The sequence below is a fragment of the Meriones unguiculatus genome, chromosome 1, assembly GCF_030254825.1.
Source record: "Meriones unguiculatus strain TT.TT164.6M chromosome 1, Bangor_MerUng_6.1, whole genome shotgun sequence".
Taxonomy (NCBI): Eukaryota; Metazoa; Chordata; class Mammalia; order Rodentia; family Muridae; genus Meriones; species Meriones unguiculatus.
The window spans coordinates 16397015-16419641 of NC_083349.1; the positions used below are offsets into that span (position 1 = coordinate 16397015).

Genomic DNA, 22627 nt, shown 5'->3' on the forward strand with positions numbered 1-22627 from the left:
CTCCCCACACTGCTCCTCCTCTACTAGGATGCTCTTCCTCCCCACACACAGGCCCAGAAGCAGTGGAGTCAAGTGACCATGAATGAACCCCCTGGCACTGTGAGCTAAGGTGACCCTTCCTCCCCAGCTTGTCTGTCTTTAGTCAGCCTCCCTGAATTCCAGAAGAGCTAGCTACCCTTTGTGTTGAGCCTTGTATCCCCCAGCATCATTTTTCCAGGGCACAGAGGAGTCTTCTGGGAACCTCCAGAGACTAACTCCTGCCCAGATTCCATGGCTGTCCCTGCCACATGTTTTGTCGGAAGCTAGTGGCCCAGTCTGAGGGCACTGTGGGAGGGGCAGGAGAAGAGAGGGCTTCTGGTGGTTGGCTGGGTTTTAGCCAAGCCTTCCACGCCATGGGCACAATTAGACGTTTTGGTCCATGGCAAAGCTCCCGGCCATGGGCAGGAGGACCGGAGGCAAAGATGAGATGCAGCTTCATCCCACCTCAGGCTGTCAGGCTTACACTGTTCTCCGCTCTCCACAATCTACTCTATGACACAGAATGCACTCATTTTCTCTTTGCTCATTCCCATTCTGCTGAGAGAACAGAGCCAAGAGCCAAGTTCTAGGTCCATGGATACTGGTGTTGGTTCTGGTCTACCATGTCCCACTCAGGACTCAATGCACCCCACAGGGCCTAACCCATGGGGGAAATTAGCTATCTCTGCTCCACCCAGCCATTCTTCCCTCCTTCTTTTAAACACATTGAGTGTTCTGGAATAAGCCAAAGAATCCATGGGAAAAGAGAAGGGCTTTCTTCAAATAATTCAGAAACACCATGTGGTGGCTTATACCTATATTTTCACTGCATTTGGTAGACTGAAGCAGGATTATTTCTGTGAGTTTGAGGCTATTGGATGGCATACTGTGAGCTCTGAGCAAACCTCAACTACAGTGTGAGACATTGTCTCAAAAATCCAAACCAACAAAAAGCCTAAATAAATAAATAAATAAACAAACAAACAAACAAATAAATAAATGATTCTCTGCATTTTCTTTTTTCATATCTGAGATTCCATTCAAACTGGAAAAGGAGGCTCACATTAAGTAGGGCTGGCTGGTGCTTTTGTGCTCTACTTTGCAGTAATGGTCTGTTCAGCAAAGCAGAATTCCAAACTGCTGGATGGCTGCCTGCTGTCCAGTGTCCACAGGGATGGTCAGGGACCTGATGGACTTTAAGAGGACAATAAGACTGCCGGCCCTGGTGCCAGCTGTGTGAGTCAGTGTCACAGCCTGTCATATGGGGAAGCATCAGCAAACAGACCTGTCTTCCAGCCCCTGAAAGTTGCCTCTGGTGGGTGAGGTGGGGGTTGGGTTGGGAGAAAGGCAGAAAGACCAGCCATAAAGGCGAATAAATCACGAAGAGTTTGGGTCTTAAATGTCCCCAAAGACCCCCTGTGTTAAAGGTTTTTTTTTTTTTTCCCCAAGATCGTGGCACTAGTTAAGTTGAAGGAGCCTTTAGGCTTGGGCTAGAGAGACAGTAGGTAAATACTTGTTGTGCAGGCATGAAGACCTTAGGTGTACTTGGAGGTGGAGTGGGCAGCCTTGCTGTGGTTTTGATGGCGGTGGGTAAGGAAAGTGGGAGCCTCGAAGATGGCTCCAGCAAGATTCTCCACAAAGTATAAGGAGAAGAAATAGATGACGGGCACACAAGGGTTAAATTAAATAGATATCCTTCACAGGAAGGGGTCACTAGAGTTGGCTGCTATGGAAAAAGAGTGTGTGGAATATAGCAGTCATAGCACAGCTGATGATGCCCACTATGGGAATGAGAGACTCGAAGGCAGTCAAGACCTGGGGACGAGACCTGCTTGAACAAATTTAGTATAGGGTGGCTGTTTCAGGGTCCTGGAAGGAAGCATGTCTGTCTGTGAGATTCATAAAGGTGCTGTCCTCCAGAAGCTCTTATGGGAAATATGCATACCTACTGTGAGCAGGAAGTTGGTCAGAACAGTAGCAGCCTGGGAGAGAGATGTTCTTCCAAGAGAAACAGGCTGCTCCTTCACCTGCAGTGGGATGCAGGGGGCTGTGACACCATCCCTGTATCCTGTTGGGCCACTATTGGTTGATTCCAAAGAAGGGCTTAGAAAGCTAGGAAAGCCATCAGGCACACAGCACGCTACAGGTCCCTCTGGGGTACAGGTGGTGGGATTCATAGTTCTTAGTGTCACCAAGTAAACTGGGCCTTGGGGATCTAAGAGTCAGGACATGTGAGAAAAAGTGTTTGGGGATCGGTGTATGTGGGTACCTGCAGCTCTGGGAAGCAACAGAAAGGTAAGGAATTGTGGGTGCCCTCCAGAGCGAGTGGCCAGAGAGATGTAAACTACAGAGCTGGGGCTATCCCCGATGTGGGAGGAGCCAAGCAGGGCCTATGGGTCTCATGGAGGGATTCAAAGTCAAATTCTGCCAGGAGGACAGGCCGCTGTGGATCTTTGTGAGCTGAGCTATTCATCAGGGAAAACTGGGGCCCTGATGGGTGAAAGCAGAAGGTGAGCTCTATGGACCACAGGGGAGCTCATGGCTTCTCCAGCGAAAGGATATGGGAATTTTAGCCATTATCCATTATATAGTATCTGCTACACTGGAGAGGCCACTTAGCCAGCACCCCAAAATCTGGATAAACGTGAAGCATGTGGTCACAGTGTTTCCCAAATCTAGACACTAGGTGCCATCTAGACAGATTTCCTGGCCACTAAGAGGCTTCCCTATTTGCCAAGGAGGCCACAGAAGGTAAGTGCAGCAGCTTCATTGTTTGTGTGAGAAAATGTTATCTGGAGGGATGGAACAGGAACTGACTTTCAAAGTCCTTCGCGGGTACAGACCCACCAGTGCCCCCTCTACTGTCCATTGAGAAGCTCCCCTTGTTCTCCTGCTACAATGCTGGGCTGTGCATGCTGCAGAACCACCACGCACACTCACGCCATCCACCAAGCAGCGTGACCTGCTTTAACTGGCAGTTAAAAGCACATTTAGAGTGTCAGATGACTCCCAAGTTTGCAGGAAAGAAATCCTTTACACATGCAGGCGTGTGCCAGTGCCGCTGGCTCAAGTGTCTGGGGCTCCCACAACCTCATTCTCGCCTTTCTTTCAGGTCAGCAAAGTTGAGCGGGAGAAGAGCCAGGAACTGAAGCAGGTGCGCGAACACGAGCAGCGCAAGCACGCGGTCCTGGTCACAGAGCTCAAGACCAAGCTACATGAGGAGAAGATGAAGGAGCTGCAGGCCGTGCGGGAGGCACTGTTGCGGCAGCACGAGGCCGAGCTGCTGAGGGTCATCAAGATTAAGGACAATGAGAACCAGCGGCTGCAGGCGCTGCTCAACACCCTGCGGGATGGTGCGCCCGACAAGGTGAAGACAGTGCTCCTGTGTGAGGCGAAGGAGGAGGCCAAGAAGGGGTTTGAGGTGGAGAAGGTCAAGATGCAGCAAGAGATCTCAGAGCTCAAGGGGGCCAAGAAGCAGGTGGAGGAGGCGCTGACCATGGTCATCCAGGCTGACAAGATCAAGGCTGCGGAGATCAGGAGCGTCTACCATCTGCACCAGGAAGAAATCACCCGAATCAAGAAGGAGTGTGAGCGTGAGATCCGCAGGCTGGTACGTACGTGGCTGGTGGGCAGGTGGGTGGGCGGGCAGCAGGCCACAGCTCTGGTCCTTCACCAGCTCGTTTTCTCACTCACTTACCTCATACCCTCCGTATTAGCTCTGAGGACTCCAGAGGTGCAGGAATGCAGAGCCAGGTACCCACAGGTAGGCAAGACCTCATCTGCCCCTCCATAATAGCCAGCAGCGCTCCCTGCTCTCCACTGAGAAAAGAAATCTTCAAGTTGGAATTCCCGTCTTCTTCCCCCAAGGGACTGTGGAGGAGTCCCAGGTTAAGCTAGAAGCATGGCCAGGCTCACACACTGATGGCAGGAAGATTCTGAGTTGCCAGACTCCAAAAAAGGAAAGATGAAGAGGTCTCCATGTTGGTGAGGTGCCTGGAATATAGCTTTGAGATTCCTGTGCCATGTGTACCTCTAGGAAGACATTCTCCTAAGCCTGACCCCATGAGATGGCCCGTTTCATAGACCATTGTGCTTTCACAGGCCATTGTGCTTATTGGCTGGGACCTTCTTTGTATCCGAAGAAGCCCACAGAGAAGGTCTCCTGTAGCAACAACTGGCCCAGCCAACATTCTCAGGACCAGTGCTAAAAATTAAAAGAACATTCAGGGGCTGTGGGGAATGGTTTGGTTGGGATTCATCTCTTGGAAAGTGTATTTCTCAGGTATTTGGGGTTGATGGAGTTCCACCTTAGAGCCTAGAGCCCTTTACCTCATCTTGAACACCATCAGGATAGCATTGGTTACTTTTCTATTGATGGCCGTGGTGTCCATGACCAAGGTGTCTTATTTTTTTTTTAAGGGTTAAGTTAAGGCTTACAATTCCAGAGAGATGACAGTGCATGACAACAGAGTGGAGGTAACAGGTGGTAGGCCTGGGGCAACAGCTGGGAGCTCACATTTCAAATAACAAGCAGGAAACACAAAGAGAGCAGTAGACATGTAGGGATGGAGGCTTTGGGGGCCTCAAGCCTGCCCCCAGTGACACACCTCTCCCAATGAGGCCACACCTCCTAATCCTTCCCAGACGGCCACTAACTGGGATCAAGTATTCAAATGCCAGGGACTTACAAGGGACATCACGTTCAAACTGCCACAAGGATCTGGGTACTCTGGGCATTGAGGAAGTCCTCAGTAGGATGTAGCGGTTCCCAGGAAGTCATCCTTCCTCTAATTCTCTGGGTTCCTGGCATCCAGAGACGTGCTAGAGGGCACTACTTCATGGAATTTCTGGAGACAGCAGTCATTTTCTGGACATCTGGGCGTTGTGAAGGAAACATGACTTTACCGTGGCGAGCACAGGGTGCCCACCCTGTTCCTAACCTGGAAGCCCCAGCCCTTTCCAGAATGTCCCCTACTCCAATACTTCTACCACTCTCTGTCTGTTCAGAACCGTATGTTGCCAATGCCCTTAGTGACCCCAGGATGAGGCCCGAGATCCCACAGAATGTGCTGTCACACTGTGTGGGTTAGCCCCAGGCTGTCTATCTGGGGAAGTGAGGAAGCCACCGTCAGGCTGCTGGGACGAACACACGCTGCCTGCTCCATGTGCCCTTTCCTTTGTCCTGCTTGGGGTTAGTGTCTGTAGAAGAGGAGGGCGACCGTACTTCTCCACAAAGCTTGTAACAGGAAATAACTCCTCCATAGTCCCACCCCAGCTCTGTTTGGGTTCCCTAGAGACAAATACCTGTGACTCCTCCAGCTGGTGTCCCTGAACTTTATCCCAGACTGTCACAGCATGTTTGGACCTGTCTTCACTTTAGTCTATGCTGCCTTCTCTCTCCTGCACGCAATGCCTCCTTCTCAAAGTGCTGTACCTTCCTTGCTCCGCTTTATCATAGTGTGCATCTCAGCAGGAAACAGATGGTGCATCCTCTGAGAAGCACCTGAGGAAAGTTGGAGGAGGGTGATGAGAAGAGTCCTAGGCATGATGGGTAATCACTGGTTCTGGCCACTGGGGCCCCAGATCCAGAGGATCCAAGGGCAACACAGGAGAGCATCAGGAACAGGACCTAGCCAGTTACTGTCAGCTCCCAAGCCAACAGGGAGCAGAAGCAGGTGTTCAAACCATTCACCTTCCACTGACACAGAGACCAGAGGCCAACATGGGGAGACAGGTGGAGTCAGCAGGGGCCAGATGCCCCCTCCAGGGTAGGAATTGAGTCTAGGGCCTCACACATGCTAGGCAAGCACTACTACTGAGCCACACCCCCAGCCCTCCATCTTTTGGGTTACGGAGCCTGACAGGAGGGTAGAGAGAAGATCCAGGGGCAGAGAGAGGATCCAATGTGCAGCTCTATCTTGGGTAAGGGAAGGATATACAGTCCCGTCCCTGTTTTGGAGAGCTACACGCCTGTGGTCCACACTCAGGGTCCATCCCAGTTGTACCACGTAGCTCATACACTCTCCTGTGTGCTCCTTTGAGTTATTTTCTGTTTGCTTAGCTTTCTAAGTGTCTGTGTCACTCATGCAGCCCACATTTCCAGTAGAATAGTAAACCTTTCAACACAGCAAAAAACAGAACTTCAACCATTTGCTATATCCTTGAAGCATGGCATCTTCTCCTATCACGCAGCCAAACAGTGAACAACCCAATAATTCTGGACCTTTCTTCATTGCTCAGATGCCATGCCCTCTCCTCTGCCCTGTTCCTCAGCAGCCCTACCTTGTCCTTGAGCTCAGGACACCTCTGAAATGTCACCGTGCAGTGTGGCTAACACGGCACTTGCTCGTCCACACCAGGTAGGCGAGAGCTCCTGCTAACTGATAGTCCTCCATTGTGTCTCATCTTCTCTCCCATATTTGCTCATCAGAAGTTGGTCCTCGGAGTTTGCACTGCATTTTTTATTTTTTTCTCCCAACCTTAGCTTTCTGTTCAAATTTTCTAGGAGATGGCCTCAACGTCCCTGTTTATTTCAGTCCTTCTAAGTGTCAAAGATATTTACTCTCTGAAGTAAACCCTTTGGCTCCCTCTCCCCTCGTCATCAATAAGGAGGCCCTGGCATTCCAATGAAAGGACAGTTAGGAGGTGGTCTTGCCTGCTTCAAAGTCTCTCAGGGTTTCCCCCTATAGAATCCACAGTCATTTGGGAGAATATCCTTTACCTGTCATTTCCATGCTTAAATACCCACACACACTATTGAAAATTCCTGCATGGGCCCAGCCGTTCAAGAGCTGTTTCTTGTCCCATTCCTTCCAAAACTAAATAAAGGTCCTTGGGTTCACTTTCTATCTGCCGCATTACTCACTGTTCCCACTAGGTGTCACTATTGCAGACTGTTCATACGCTCATGCTGGGCTAGGGGCTTTCTTCTGCCCCTTGACCTCAGCTGCCCGCATAACAGCCATTGGAGATGCAGCTCACCTCTTCCCTACTTCTGAGTCCACCCTCAGCCACTGCTTCCAGAGACCAGCCATGGATAAATTGTGTTGTGCAATTTGATGGCATAATGAAAAACCGAAACAGGCTGGACACTGTGCCCAGGAGGCAAGGAGTGCTAGAGCAAGTCAGTGTCACCCCGGGTCAAGCCACTGTTACCCATGAGTACAGAAGCTGGACTCGTGGCTCTGGAGGCAGGACCGTCTCTTCAGGTGGCACTGCCTTTATTGGTGGGCCTCGTACTGATGGGGGCCTCAGGACTGCCTATGTTGTCTCTCTTGGTCCCTAGCTTGTAAGAGAACACTCTGTGCCTGAAACCCAATTGTGAATTTGGGCTGACTCTCCAGACTCCACAGTGCACGTGTCTGAAGTGGGTATCAGGCTTATAACTTGGGGAGAGAGAGCAAGAGCTTGGCATGGACAAAGAACCTGAGGCATTTCTGAGTATACCAGAGATAGAAGATGTCTGGAGTGGTAACTGAAGCAGGTAGAGAAAAAAAAAAAAAAAAAGCAGGGGGGAGGTTGCCCACAGGCAGCCTAACCCCAGGGGCTGGGACATGTCTGAGAGTGGTCCTGGATCAGAGAAGTGACAGAGTCCCTGAGTCCCAGTGCAGGGCCGGTCTGTCTGGGTGTAAGAGGCTGGCTGGGCCTTTGACCTTGAGATGGGGCACTGGCCTCCCTGAGCTCAGTAAGCCAGGAAAAACTTGTTCCTAAGTCCCAAGGCAGCAGCAGGCCAACTCAGCTCACACATGTAGGGAGAGCCCCATGAGGGCAAGATAAGCTTGGGGCTCTCAGGGCCTTTCCCATGGAGAAAGCTTGGCTGCTGTTACATTTGGAAACATTTCATAGTCTCTGTTATTTGCACTGTTGGGCAGAGACGCTGTCATGTCTTCACTCAGCACACTGGTGAGAGCATGCAGCCTTAGCTCAGTGTGGTATGAATAAACGCCAGGTACCAGCAGTCATGGTTCTAAAGGGACCAGTGGGCCTTGGGAGCTCTTCACAGACGGATGTCATCCCTTCATGTATCGTCTAAGCTAGGGTATCTGAACAGTGGCCATGGCCTCAAGGGAGGATGGCGTATCAGTCAATGGACAGGGGCTGCTGTGGGGCACATGCCTGAGAATTCTGCTAAAGTCCAGGCCCTGGAAACAGAGCACAGTGGACCAGGATCCCATGGCCAGATATTCTGGGATACCTGAGCTGGAGAATAGAACTGAGAAGACTCTGGGCTCATCTCAGAGCCTCCCAAAACAGACACTGAAATTTGAAGTTCTATCTCTCTGCCCTGGCAAAGGCATTGTCTGACTTTAATTCAAGTCTGTTCAATGCAGTGCTTTTAGGAGGTGCCCAGCCAATCGTTAGAGTCTGATCTGGGGCCAGGGTAAGCTACGCCTGCTATCAGAGCCAGCAGAGTGCTATCCCCAGGGCCCAAAATGATGGCGTATGATGTCACCTGGTAGAACTCAGGAGCCTCAGAGAAAGGCTGGTGGAGAGAAGTCAGAAAAGGAAGCATGGCCAAGATGCCCCCAGTAAACATTCGCGACACATCTGTCCAGGATAGGGCAGCCTTGGGACAGCAAGGGCTTCAAGACTTCTTTCTGAGTTTCATAGTCCCCTCACTTTGTCCAGAAGGCCACAGTGTGAGTGAGGAGTGAGGAGTCACAGCTCTGTGTCCACCCCTGCCCTGTTTGGGGGTCAGACCCTCTCTGGTAATAGGTGGATCCTGTGCCGCTCTCATGGTTTCATCTGTGTATATCCTACTCAGTGCTGGGTAAGCAGATCCCTGGTGGCTTTCTTGGCCAAATTTTCAGTAATGTCATAAGTGAAATGGAAGGGGTGGGGAATCTCATGCTCAAAGGCTCTGGAACATTCTGCCCAGGTTCACTGTGACCTCAGATAGGGATGACTGTCTTCTTCAGAGTCTCCAGCCCGTGATACACTGAGGACAGGGCTGTGCTGCGTGCTGGGGCATTTGTGCAGGTTGCCATTGAGTCTGGGAGGGCTCCGCTGTGCAAGCTCAAAGCAGCTGCACGCAGAGTGCATGCTTCTAAAATACAACCTCGGGCTGTTATTAAAACCTCTATAAAACAGAGGAATTACAGACAAAAGGCAATTTCCTCTCCCTCATAAAAGTCTGTGGCGTTCAGCTCCAGCTCCCTCTGCCAGCCATCGGAGCAGTTAGCTAATGCAGTGTGCTAATATACAGCACTAATGAAAACCCTATAAAGAAAGCTATAAAAGTGAGACCAATCCCCAAAGCACCGAGCACCTGGTGGAGGGGTGGGCTTGGCCTTGAATTTCCATGATTTTGTTTCACCAAGGACAAGGATCTCAGGAAGATGGTCAGAGAGTCATGGCGGCCCTCTTTTTGGATGAAGCAGACAGTCAATAGTTCCCTTTGAAAACCATGCCACCAAATTTGACAGAAGCTTTCACAAGTCCCCAAGTGCTCTTCAGCAATGCTTCAGGTCTTGCCAAAAGCCCATGAATTCAAATTTAAGCCACGATAGCCCAGCTGGCAAACCTACAACTGGTTCGTCCAACTTCTGGGGATCATATCCCAGTAGTCATAGCTGTGCAAGACAAGATACAGTTTCTGGGGTCAAGGTCTTGGCCACAGATGTCCATCGAAGATGCTTGTTTGGAGCATGCATAGGCAAACCTATGAGCCTTTAAAAACTTCAGTGCACTCAACGGCTGGCTCTTTGACCCCCCCCCCCCCGAGGGAGGAGCATCCTTGCTAGGCCACAGAGGAGGACATTGCAGCCAGTCCTGAAGATACCTGATAAGCTAGGATCAGATGGAAGGGGAGGAGGACCTCCCCCATCAGTGGACTTAGAGAGATGCAGGGAGGAGATGAGGGGGAGAGGATGAGATTGGGAGGGAATGAGGAAGGGGACTACAGCTGGGATACAAAGTAAATAAACTGTAACTAATATAAAAATAAAAATTTAATTAAAAAACTTCAATGTATAGATAGACTGTATCTAGACATAGCTGGAGCTGAAGGGTGGGCATGCATACTCGTTTTTCTATCTGTCTTGTTTAGACTGGTGAATAACTGCTATTCAGGAAAGGCACAAATCCAGTGACTGCTGAGTGTAGCCACCATTGAGTTAAGAGACCAAGTTCCTACAAACACTTCCCAGAGACACCCTTCCCACATAGTGCTCTGGCTTGTCTTCCTGGAAACCGCACCAGCGTGTTCCCTGGGAATCCGGCTGTGTGCTCTGTGCTATTCATTCTTCTTGGAAGGAGGTCAAGCCATTCCAGGTTTGGGCTGTTACAAATAGCCCCATCATGTCGTTGGGTGGCCTCATGTAGTGGCTTCTCCTGCCGTCTGTGCGGCCATGGGTAGAGCCAGTTCCAACCTCAGTGTACTCAGTTTAACCAAAGTGGGTGAACCCCATTCCTCCCCTCCCTCTAGAGGACAGAACCCCCTTTGTTCCCCATGTGATCGCCGTCAGCCCTGCAGCTCTGTCACAGTAGAGAACATCCTCCCCATCCTTGTGGTCGTGGACCCACTTGTCATAGAAGTTTTGGTTTCTTTAAAAACACAGTTATGTTATGTAAATATGTTTTTGTTTTAATCCCAAGTGTGGGATTTTAGTTTGTCCACAGCTGATAATTGCCTCCTGCAGGGCATGGTCTTTGCCATCTGATAACAGCCTGCCTCAAGCAGCGTGGAGAGCCGTGTGGTCTAGGACTCTGAGGGATATAAATAGGAGAGCCCAGCAAGAGAAGGTGTAGCAGTTTGGAGAGACCAGAGACAGACGGTGTGGTGGCTTGGAGGAGACAGACAGAGAGAAACGTTCCAGTGTGGTAACCTGGGGGAGAGCGCTTGCTGTGTTTGCTATTGATGGAGATTGGTATCACCCCAAATGAACCCATCGGCCCTAAACAGCTGGGAGAATTAAAGGGGTCTGCGCCCCCTCTCCCCGACTAACCTTCTCTCGCTTATCTAGGGTTAAAGGGCTGGTGGAGGTAAAGGCATAAATACCCCAAGTAAAATAGAGCTTAAAAATGAGCGCAACACATGCTGTCTTTTATAAAGCATCTGTTCACATACATTGGCTCTTTCAAGCTGAGGGATGTCTTTTCCTGACTGATTTCAACAACTTCTCTCTGTATTCTGGCTAGCACACCAATCTTCTCAGCATGGCTGCCCCAGACACCCCAGCAGCATCCCCGGATGAGCATGGCTCCTGACATAAAGGAGGTGCAATCCGTCAGTTCTTTAAATGTGCAGTTTGTGTCTTCCTTAAGAATCCTTTACCTATCCTGGGATCATGCAAACACTCACGCAAATACTGTTTTGTTCTGTGGTCTAAGAGATGTTTGCTTTTGTAAATGGTATGGAGTCATTCCTTACTTGCTCTGTGAATTTCTGCCACCATGGAGCTAATTTTGGAAAGCCTGTCTCTTCCTGTTAACTGTAGTCTCGTTCTGGCTTATATCACATGTCCTTATTGCTGTGGGTTGTTTGACGCTATCGAATTCTGCCTGCTTTTCTGCCCTGTGTCTTTAGCACAGCATCTCTTCTTTTCCTTCAAATTTTTTAAGATTTATTTATTTATTATGGATACAGCGTTCTACCTGCATGTATACTGCACGCCAGAAGAGGGCACCAGATATCATTATATGATGGCTGGGATCCACCATGTGGTTACTGGGACTTGAACTCAGGACCTTTGAAAGAGCAGCCAGTGCTCTTAACCTCAGAGCCATCTCTCCAGCCCTTAGCACAGCATCTTAATCCTATCACCCACCATGAAGTCTTGGAGTCTCACTAAGTGTAAACTCTCCAGCTTTGTTCTATGATATCATCCTGATTTTCCCTGTACCATTGAGATCAGTACCATTTTCCTCAGAAAAGCATTTCTCCCTGCTGTTAGGAAGAGCTGCCGTCCTGCAGGTTTTTTCTGTCTTCTCTCAGTCTTGCTTCATCTAGTTCTCTCTAAACCTTGCATTCTTTTGCTGAATTTGTTTGTATTTGATAGTTGATGCTTTTTGACTTGGTGTGCTGCTTTTTTACCTTTTAAAATATGTTTTCTGTCTTTTGCTGAAATATCATTGATTTTTAAACCGATTTTCACCTACAACCTTGCAGCCATCTCTTGGTAATTCTGATATCCTATGTGTAGATTGGCTTTGGATCTGCGATGGATAGGCCGGCATGGTGACGAAGGCATATAATATAATCCCAGCTACTCAGGAAGTTGAAAGAAGATTGTGAATTCTAGTCCTGCCTGGTCATGTTAGTGAGAGCTTGTCTCAAAATGAAAAGTGAAAGGGGGGTCAAGCTTAGAGCTATGTGACAGAGCATTTGTCTGCCTGTGCAAGACCCTGAGTTTAACCTCACTACCAAAAAAAACAAAACAAAACAAAACAAAAAACAAAAACACTTGATTTTTATCCATGTAATCATATTGTTATGAAGAAAGACAGTTTGATCCTTCCTTTTTCCTCTCACACCTTTGACTTGTAGTCTTGTCTTAGCGAACTGGCTCAGATCACAAGTATCATTTTGCAGATTATCTCTGGATCCTTCCTCTTCCCAAACTCGGGGTAAAGGCAACAGTATATTCTTTATCACTGAAGATTCTGTCAGCGCAGCGTGGTTAGCAATCTGCTTGATTAGATTAGAGAACTCCCTGATACTTTAATTTGGCAGAGATTCTTACCATGAGTGGCTATGGAATGCCATCAAGTGCTTTCTCTGCGTAAACTCAGCTGATGATGGTTTGGTCTTTTTCTTTATCTCACGAAGAAGATGACTTACATTCATTGCTTTGTAAATGCAAACTTAACACGACAGTCTTGAGATAAAGACTGGCCGTGGTGGTACAATGTTGGTGGTGGGTTTTTGTTGTTGTTGTTATGCTTTGTTTTGTTTTTCATTACTACATTGAGGATTTCCTCCCATTTTATTACAGGATTCTTGCCAAGATATGCTATCTAGATTTGGAAGGCTTTATAAAATAATTTTTAGAAATATCTAATTTTCTTCCTGTTCTCCTTACAAGCTTTTGAAGGGGTAGGCAGACTCTTTCTCTGTAGTCCAGGCTGGCCTTGAATTCACTTCTGTATGAGTACACAGACTGCTGGGTGCTGCAATTACAGGTGTGTACCAGCATCCCTGTTTGAAAATTTTTATTATTATTATTATTATTAGTAGTAGTAGTAGTATATTTCTTCTTCCAGTGCTTGGACAAATTCATTAGTGAAGATCACTGGGACTAGAATTTTAAATTATGAATGAAATGTAGTTAATAAATAGAAACATTTCCATATTTCTTAGTCTTGTGTCAAGTTTTGTAAAAATGTATTCCTCAAGGAATGTATCCAATTCATATAAATCTTTAAATGTACTGATATTAAAATTTCTCTGCATGTTCTCTGATTATACTTTTAGCATCTGAGGGGGGTCTATGATGAAAAGAGATGTCCTACTCTCCCTCTTCCTTTGCCTTTTTCTCCTTCCCCTCTTCCCCTTATCGCCTCTCCCCACTCCAATATTCAAGAACAGCAGAGTTTCTGGAATCTGCAATGATGTTGTTCAGTGGGTTTGAGAAATTTTGACCATTACTTAAACTATTTCTTCATTTTTTCTCTGTACACTCAGATGTGTATTAGACATTGTAACTACTCCCAGCTCCTTCTTTTTATAATTCATTTTTATTTTATGTTCATTGGTATTTTGCCTGCATTTACGTCTGTGTGAGGGTGTCAGAAGCCCTGGAACTGGAGTTACAGACAGTTGTGAGCTGCCATGTGTGTGTGCTGGGAATTGAACCTGGGTCCTCTGGAAGAACAGCCAGTGTTCTTCACTGCTGAGCCATTGCTCCAGCTCCCACCCTGCTCCTTCTTAAGCAGTTCTCCTGTATTTCTTTTCCCTCTTTATTTCATAGATATTTCTATGACTTTTTATCCTGGGTTTGTGATTCCACTGTGTCCAGTCTGCTAATAAAATTCCTAGTTTAGATACTGAATGTTATTATAAATTATAATTCTCCATTGAATTACATTTTAACCATCTTCTTTCTCTATTATAAAATACTTATGTTAGGCTTAAATTTTTATTTATATGTGTGTATGCTATGTGTCTTGTGTGTGCTGTAATTACTATATATGTATGCTGTATGTGTGCATGGGTGCGTGTGCTCGTGAACACATATGGAGGCAAGAGGAGGATGGATGTCAGGGACCCGGTTGTAATACATTCCACATCACTGTCCTGAGACAAGGGTTCTCACCGAGCCTGGAGACAGACTGAAGTCCAGCAAGCCTCAGCAATCTTTCTGCCTCTGTTCTCCACACACCACTGGGTTACAGTTGTACATAGATGCATCCAACCTTTTACATCAGTGCTAGGGATCACAATTTAGGTTCTCATGTGTATACAACAGATCCTCTTACACACAAAGCATTTCTCTAGCCTCATTCTTTTTTTTTTTTTTTTTTTTTTTTTTTTTTTTTTTTTTTTTTTGAGACAGGGTCTCATATTGCCCAGGCCTCATGGAGCCTTTTTATGCAGCTGAGGATGACCCTGAACTAATAGTTATTCTTCTACCTTCCAACCTCTAGGATTACCAGTGTGTGCCCTCCCACGTGGCAAGAAAAACAATTTCAGGCACTAACACTATTGATTATTTTCAGTGCATTGACCATAATTAGTTTTTAGGTTCTGCTCTGAACTCCAATACCTCATTCCTCTCCCAGCCTGCTTTTAAATCTGGTTTATCTCCTTGGTTGTTATTTTTCCGTGTTTTCTAATGGGTGTTGCCATTTTGGTACATGCTTGACTCTGCAGGGTGTGTGTGGAGGGTGTTCTTATGGCTCTGCAGAATGAGTTGGTTTCTTTCTGGGTCTGGGTGGGTTTTAGAACGGATCTGTTTCATCCCGATGTCATTAGCCTGATGCTCTCGATTATAGTGCACAATGTGGGCTCTGCAGCAGCCTTTTCAGCCTCTGGCCAAATGCCCACCCCGCTCACCAAGGTTAAGCTGTTTCCAGGGTGAGAGATCCCAGGGAAAGGCTGGGCCAAGGTCCCCACAGGCTTTCCTGTCTCCAGCATCCCCCTCCTGCACTGCGCGCTTGTTTAAACACGCCAAGTTGCTGGCCACACAAAGATAAATACAGCGCCAACTCCTGCCCCCGCTCCCACGTCTGGAGCTAACATTTTAAAAGGCTTTTCTAGAGGATTCCAGTGGGATCCGACATTGTCATTCTGTTGGCAGACTGCCACAAGACTGTGGCTACCTGAGAATTCTGTCCACAGCTCAAGGTCTCAGTAACTAATTTTGAGCCGTGCCACAAATCTTCCTGTGTCTCTGGGACATCTGCACGTTGCTCATGTGCAAAGCCTAGAATATCTCTCCATATGAACCCTCAGACTGGCTTGAGGCTGAGGTAGCTGTTACTCTCGCATCCTCAGCTCCAACTCAGCTAGTCACTCCATACCCTCAGTTGTCTAGGCTGTATCTGGGCCAGCCCCAGGCTCTCCATCTGGTCAACATTTTCTTTCTTGTCTCTCTTCTTATCCTCAATCCTCAAGGGCTCTTCCCTACTCTCACCTCCTGACTAAGCTCTTCCAGGACAGGCTTTAAAGAACATGAGCCCCCACCACAAAGCCCTGTGTCCTTCCTCATCTCCCACACACCCTGCTGAACAGCAGCATTTGCTGGTGCCAAAGGCATGTTCATCTGTTTGGGGTTATCTGCAGAACCTGATGATCCATCGGAAGGAGACAGGCGGTGTGAGCGCCCTCTGTTGTCAGTGAGAAGCACTGCCTATTTTAGAGCTTGTTCAGGACCAGTACTAATAGTTGAGACAGGGTGACAGGTGCCTGCCCTAGGAAGCAAGTCACGGTTAACTCAGATGGAAGCAGCCACGGTTGTGAGGGACCCACCATGGTGGGAAGTGGGCCCTGAGTGGCAGGCATACGTGGTGGCCATTTGGGGGTATAAATGGAGGAATGATTCTCAGTACTGCAGGACTGGGATAATGTCAACTGTCAGATGTGTCAGTCAGCAGGGGAACAGAGGAGGTGCCCCAAGAAGCTCTACCTCGGGGCCTGAGGTTTGTCCTTGTAAGTCCAGGACAAACATCCTCCTGACAAACACCCCTTTCTGGAGACTCACGGACCCCAGGAATCCCTCTGTGGTTTCCAGACAGTGTCCACAACAAAATTAGGGGCAGTGGCAAGGCGGTGCTAAAGAACAGGAGGAATCCTTGTGGTAACCAGCAGGCTCCAGCATGATTCCGAATTTCAGTCTGGAGAGGATATTCCCATCACAGGAGCAAGGACACGTTGTTTTGTTTGTACACACTGGTGCTGGGGTCGGGGAGATGGGTACTGGAGCAGCTGTGCGGTGGCATGTGGTATCTGAAAGCTGCCACAGACATCGAGGAGGGACAGTCACATTGATGGCCTGTTCCTCCGGGTTTAGTGGAGCCCCCCAGGTTCATGGACAGGGAACATGCACAGGAAAACCCTCAGCCCAGACTCATAGGAGTGTTGCTCGCTGGATGTGGGGATGGTGAGCAAAAGAAGGTAGCCTGCCCTCTGGATTCCAAAGCAGAATGGGAAGAGGGGAGGGAGGAGCAGCATTGGCCTAGGAAGCCCTAGTCTCCAGCCTGCAATGACACAGGCACACTTGGTTAGCAACCCCTCCCAGAAAGGGAGTCATATTTGTGGGCACCAGTGTACATGTGGTCAAGAACCCTGCGCTGTCTGCTATGGTGTCCTGGACCAGCTCAGTGTCTGTACCTACATACAGCAGTGCCTACAATGAGGGGCCATCCAGCTAGGCAGAGCAGCCCAATCTGGGTGGGGCCTGGCATACTGCAGATGTATGCTTGCCTCCCATGAAGGCCTGCAGATCTACCCCACCATGTTTAGGAGACAGAAGCTTAAGATGCTGAGTGAGAAAACTACAGCCTTGAAAGACTCTCTCACCAATCCCCATGTGGGCATCCTGGGCCTGATGACCTCAAAGATAGATTGCCTCTGCTCAGACTGGATGCTCTGGCAGCCATCTCACACTTGCACAGGCCCTCTCCTGTTCAGATCCCCAGAGGTGAGCATCAGTGAATGGCTGAATGAGGAAGGAGCCTCAGAACCTCTCTGCTTTCATATGGTTTTATTTGTACCAGCCCAGCCGTTCTGACTCCCCGATAGGCCGTGTTGACCTTTCAGCACCATGGCATGCACCACTGAACAGGAATGGAGCCAGTAAGGGTTTCTTTTATCTTGTTCTGCCCATGGCTTGTGGCCATGGAATTTGTGGTCTGGGTTAATTAGATCTCCGTCTGTGCTTCCAGCTAACTTCAGCTAATGGCTGGCTTATTTGTATTTTTAAACTTTAAAACAGCAAGCAAAGAAGCAGTCTTTGGAAATCTGTTTTGAACTGAGTTGTTCTCCTCAGGGATGTTCTGTTGCAAACCTAGTTCTGGTTGTGATTCTAACAGCACCCAGGTCCCTCCCCATTAGGGTCACCTTGAGTGAGCATATACCTGCTTGGGCAGCCCCAGTAAAAGACTCAGAATACAGGTACCATCCATCTCCATAATTATGTTAAGCACAAAGCACACTGCCCTTTGGGAAAGGAGGGAGGGCCACTGCCAGCCCAGCAGGGTCCAGGGGCCACGTAGGCTAGATATGGTGGGTGTTGCCTTCTGGAGCCTGCTTGTCCAGCTGCCCCTACCCTACCCTACCCTGAAAGCCTCAGCCTGCAGCAAGATTTACAGGAAGTACATGTGGCCTGGAAATGCATGGCTGTGCTGTGTTCAGCTTTTGGTTATACTTTCGAGCCATGCCCACCTCCTCCCTATTCTAAAGAATTTTGTCCACCATACCCTTAGTGGCAGGGGTTAGATAGGTCAGAGTGAATCTCTGCTTTGCCCATTGTACTGCAAGAAGCAAGAACTGCAGTTCTTTCGACCCTGCCCAGTGATGCCCAGTGCCATAGACATGTACAGCAAGGGATGGAGGTTCCTTGCTGGCAGTGCAGGAACATACATTGCCTGGAGCCTCTAGAAGAGACCCCCTCACTGGGACCAGCCCAGGGTGATCCAGTTGGATTTGGGTGGCCCAAGGCTGGGTTTTATGCAGCATGGGGTACCCAGCTCTCATCCAGAATGTCTGCTTTTGCTTCCGGTCCCAGAGCCCAAGACGCTCGCCGGTGGGGCCACCATCACAGGGACTTTTCCTCCTACTGCCACTCTGCCTGTTTCTATGGTAACTGCAGATCTGTACCCTGCCTGCGCGTGTGATTGTGTTCTGTTCTCCTTGTAGATGGAGGAGATAAAATTTAAAGACAGAGCAGTCTTCGTGCTGGAAAGAGAGTTAGGGGTTCAAGCCGGGCATGCCCAGAGACTGCAGCTCCAGAAAGACGCTCTAGATGAGCAGCTTTCCCAGGCCAAAGAGGCTGAGCGGCACCCAGGCAGCCCCAGACGGGAACTTCCTTATGCAAGCGGTGCAGGAGACGCCTCAGACCACTCAGGAAGCCCTGTAAGCACCCCCCCCAGGTCTCGTCGCAGCCAGCCCCAAGTTGCAGACACGTAGTACTGTGCAGCTGTATGACCCAATGCAGCGTCTCCATGGGGAGCTATATCCAGCCAGACCCCCCTGCCCCAGACACTGTACAGCCAGCCCCTACTTACCTGGCTCTGGCCAGGAGGGCTGATACACTGTCTCCTTCCTTCATCATCAATCAGCCCAGCAGAAGCTCTGATCTTGTTGCTTCCTGGGGCCCAGGTTGCTAAAGGTCACTTTCCAGTCATGACCTGCCCTCTGTTGGTGGGGAGCACCCACTCCAAGCATGAGCTGCCTCCCTTCCCTTCCATCCTCCTGTGCACGGGCTCCAGCCATCCCTCACCCTTGTCTCCAGCTTGGCCCCTCTTGTGGTTGTTGCCAGCACTAGCATCACCAGTCACTCCCCACCTGCTTGTCATATGACCATGACACTTTCTGCTCCTTCTCAGGCTGCTAGTGAGCTCGTGGGGCAGCCAGCAGCTGTACAGCTGAGAGCACACTCATCTCATCACCACTCCTCATTCAGATTCTCTGCGGTGGTGTCTGCAGCACCCCGGGAAACCCTCAGTGTTATCCCTCTAAGTCTTTGGCCCCCAGCCTCTCCTGCACCTGTTGAATGAGGAATTTGAGCCATGTCCAGTACCTTCCTGGACATCTTTTTCTTTGATTCAGGGACAAAAGTTTGAGCTGACCCAGCCTTGGGCCATTGACTTTGGAGAATCTCATTTATGAGCATATAACAAACGGCTTAACCAAGTTAGCACCAACCCCCTGCCCGCCCTGGTTCTGGACAGACCACTGCATTAACTCCAGATGCCAAGTGTGCATTAGAATGTTTTCATTAATTTTTAACATTCCTCTGGTTCCAAAAGTGAGTTTCAGAAACTCGATTTGAGGGAGCACATTCCTTGGGAAAGCGGCTTCAGAACGTCTATAAGGAATGTCTTTTCCTGTGCTCATCCTTTGAGAGCGACTTGCTGCTCGGCAGGGCAGGCCCGTCTGGAAGGCTCAGCTGGGCAGCGGCCAGGAGGAAGCATGCAGCTGGTCCTCACCTGCACTCGGGCTCCCACACTTGCACGCCCTCACCCGCCACATTTTGCACATTGCAGACATCTTTGCTTTCCCATCTTGCTGTGTGCAGTGCATGAGCTCCAGGCCAGGAGGGCCCTGCCAGCAGCCATTGGGAAGCAAAGGCAATCACAATGCAGAAGTGTGTTGGTCTCCGGTTGGGTTGGGGTTTGCAAAGATTTGCATCTAGGGACAGTTATTTGCAGTTGATTTTTGTTTTAGGAACAGCAGTTGGATGAAAAAGATGCCAGGCGCTTCCAACTTAAAATCGCCGAGTTAAGTGCCATCATCCGTAAACTAGAAGACCGAAACGCCTTGCTGTCTGAAGAGAGGAATGAACTGGTGAGTGGCTGGTAGGGGGCTTTGTATTCCATAGGTTAGAACTTGCAGCCTGGGGAGATGTGGGAGGAGTGTCCATACCTGAATTCTTTTTGAAAATGAGTAGCGACGGTGTGAAGGGACAGCCTTTCCTCATGGCTTCCTGGTCATGCTACAATAAAGCTTTATTAACAAAAACAGGGGGTCGGCCACACCACACCCCCACTTATTGGCAAGCAGAGCACCGGCCTCACCCTGCTGGCCTTTACCTTTCTGTCCTTCTGCAGATGGTCTGAGATACATCCCCTTAGATACCTCTGGTTCACCTAGGTGTCAAGTGGGCAGAGAACAGTTACCTGGCTGGGACTCCACCTGCAGCTTGACCTTTCCATTTTGCACACCGTACCTAGAAGTTCTGCACCTAGAGATTCTGAGTCTTTAGGCTTCACATCTACAGGTTCTGTCTCTACAGATTCTATATTCATAGAGCCCTCACCTATATATTCTGCATCTACGGTTATGTAATGACAGGCTCCACACCTGTAGATTTTGTATGTGTCCATGAATCCAGCCATGGATCAAAAATATTTTTTTGAAAATTGCATCCATCCAATACAATAAGTCCCTCTCTCTCTCTTTTTGTTTCCTAAACAATATCATCCATCAACTAGCTATATTTACTCTGTAAGCAGATTATTATAAACAGCCCTACATGGTAGAGTATACCAGGAACGTGGTAGGTTCCATGCAAATACATCCCACTTTATACAAGGGATTTGAGCACCTACAGATTGAGGGTCCTCGGCATTTCCAGTCACCAGACACAGAGCTCTCTGACTGGTCAGTTTGCTGTCTCTGTATGTCAGTTCTGTGTCACTTAAAAGCTCACATTCTGTAACAAACGTTGTTTCAGTTAAAGCGGTTGAGAGAAGCTGAAAGTCAGTACAAGCCATTGCTGGATAAGAACAAGCGCCTTACTCGGAAAAATGAAGACTTGTCTCACACTCTGAGGCGCATAGAAAGCAAACTGAAGTTTGTCACTCAGGAGAACATAGAGATGGTAAGTGCCTGCTAGGCCTGCGGTAGAAGCTTCCTAGGGCAGAGTTAGGCAGCATCTCATCTCCTCTGTACTCCTCTAACACGAGAGGTTTGGTCAGACAAGCTGGTAGCCCCGGAAGTTCTATGCACAAGATATCAGGAGGCCCCATGTCATGGTGTCCTCTGAAGCCATGCCCCCTGCTGCTTTCTGGAGCCATGCACCTCTGCTCTCCTGTTCACCCACTGGAACTGCACTCCCCTGACACCGTGTGTCCTTCTACAGCAGGATTTTCAGGCCTGATGTGAAGCACCAAGCCGGGTGTCAGGGGAAACTCCTCTCTTGCCTCTGCTGCTAAGCCAGACTGCAGAGTGGTTCCTTCTTGCCCTAAAAGTCCCAGAGGCCATGAGGCAAAGGTAGATTAAGAGTAAGTGACTCAATAGGATGTGGTGGGAGTCTTGTCCTTAACCTTTCCCCCATTTACCCATCTCAGATCCTGAGCTGAAGGAAAGGCACAGACAGTTCAGGTGGTTTGTCAGGGCTGTCTGGGAAGCTGCCCAGGTCCTGATGCACATATGACCAAGATATAGGCTTTGGATTCCCTGCGCTCTGCAGCAAGCTGCTCCAATCCCAAGCAGAAAAGTCCTTGCCCACACCAAGGAAACCCGAGGTGTCACTCAGGCTGGTAGGGAGGTCCCCAGTTCTTATTATCCAGGTCAGTCACTGTTCCCACCATGCTTGGTGTTTCAGAGGCAGAGAGCGGGTATCATCCGGAGACCCAGCTCTTTGAATGACCTTGACCAAAGTCAAGATGAGAGAGAGATTGACTTCCTAAAGCTCCAGATTGTGGAACAGCAGAACCTCATTGACGAGCTTTCTAAGGTGAGCACGCCACACTTCCCTGCCGCCCCGTGCCCTCTGGAGCCATGCCTCTCTGCTGCCCCTCTCCTCCCCCCACCCCAGGCTCTCTGGAGCTGGGTGCTTCCACTCTCCTGTCTACCCACTGGATACCCTGTGTCCCTCTAGAGCAGTACCGCTGCTGACCCCTCCTCTGCCCCCACCCTTAGCCCCCACACGCCCTCTGTTGCTACACACCCTTTACTCTCTACTGCTGTGCTCCCGACCTCAGCTCTCTAGGGTAGTAAAGAGGGCAAGGGAGATCAGGAATGCATTCGTGGGATCTCCTCAGCTGCCCCTCAGCACAGTCACTACTTAAAATGACCTTCTCTAAACAGCTCTCTGCCCCTGAGCTTCCTAACACTGTGGACCTTAGAGCCCAAGGCCAGCAGCTCTGCCCATGTTGAAAACAAACCACCATTAGCCAGACATCTTAAGAACAAGCCACCTATTTTCTCGAAGGTTTGGAGGCCAAGGACACAAGTCCAAAATCAAAGCGTGAGGGGTTTGTTGCCCTCCATCCACATACTCTGGAGGGGACCACTCCTTCCCCTGGGCAACCCCTCTGGACTACAGTGTTCCCTGCTGTGGCCATACCTTTCCTCTCGATGCCACCATGGCTTCCTCCGCTTCTGCTCAGATGGTCTCTTCTGTTTGTTGTAGGAAACTTGCCACTGGGCTTAGGCTCCATCGTAATCTAGTATGGTTTCATAGCATCTTTACTCAATTACACCTTCAAAGACACTATTTAG

The 22627-nt window shown here is 49.1% G+C and overlaps 1 protein-coding gene across 29 annotated transcripts in view; it reads left to right on the forward strand.

The window, feature by feature from the left end:
* The window catches only part of Jakmip3 (Janus kinase and microtubule interacting protein 3), a 130402-nt gene that overhangs the window by 67261 nt on the left and 40514 nt on the right, over positions 1-22627 (forward strand). For 14 of the 29 annotated variants that reach the window (XM_060381645.1, XM_060381633.1, XM_060381693.1 and 11 more), the window contains 5 exons: positions 3131-3628; positions 18317-18532; positions 19847-19966; positions 20856-21002; positions 21729-21860. In XM_060381645.1, the coding sequence (XP_060237628.1) occupies positions 3131-3628; positions 18317-18532; positions 19847-19966; positions 20856-21002; positions 21729-21860 (1113 nt within the window). The remainder of the gene's footprint in view (positions 1-3130; positions 3629-18316; positions 18533-19846; positions 19967-20855; positions 21003-21728; positions 21861-22627) is intronic. The other 15 variants (XM_060381668.1, XM_060381673.1, XM_060381684.1 and 12 more) reach the window with 4 other exon arrangements.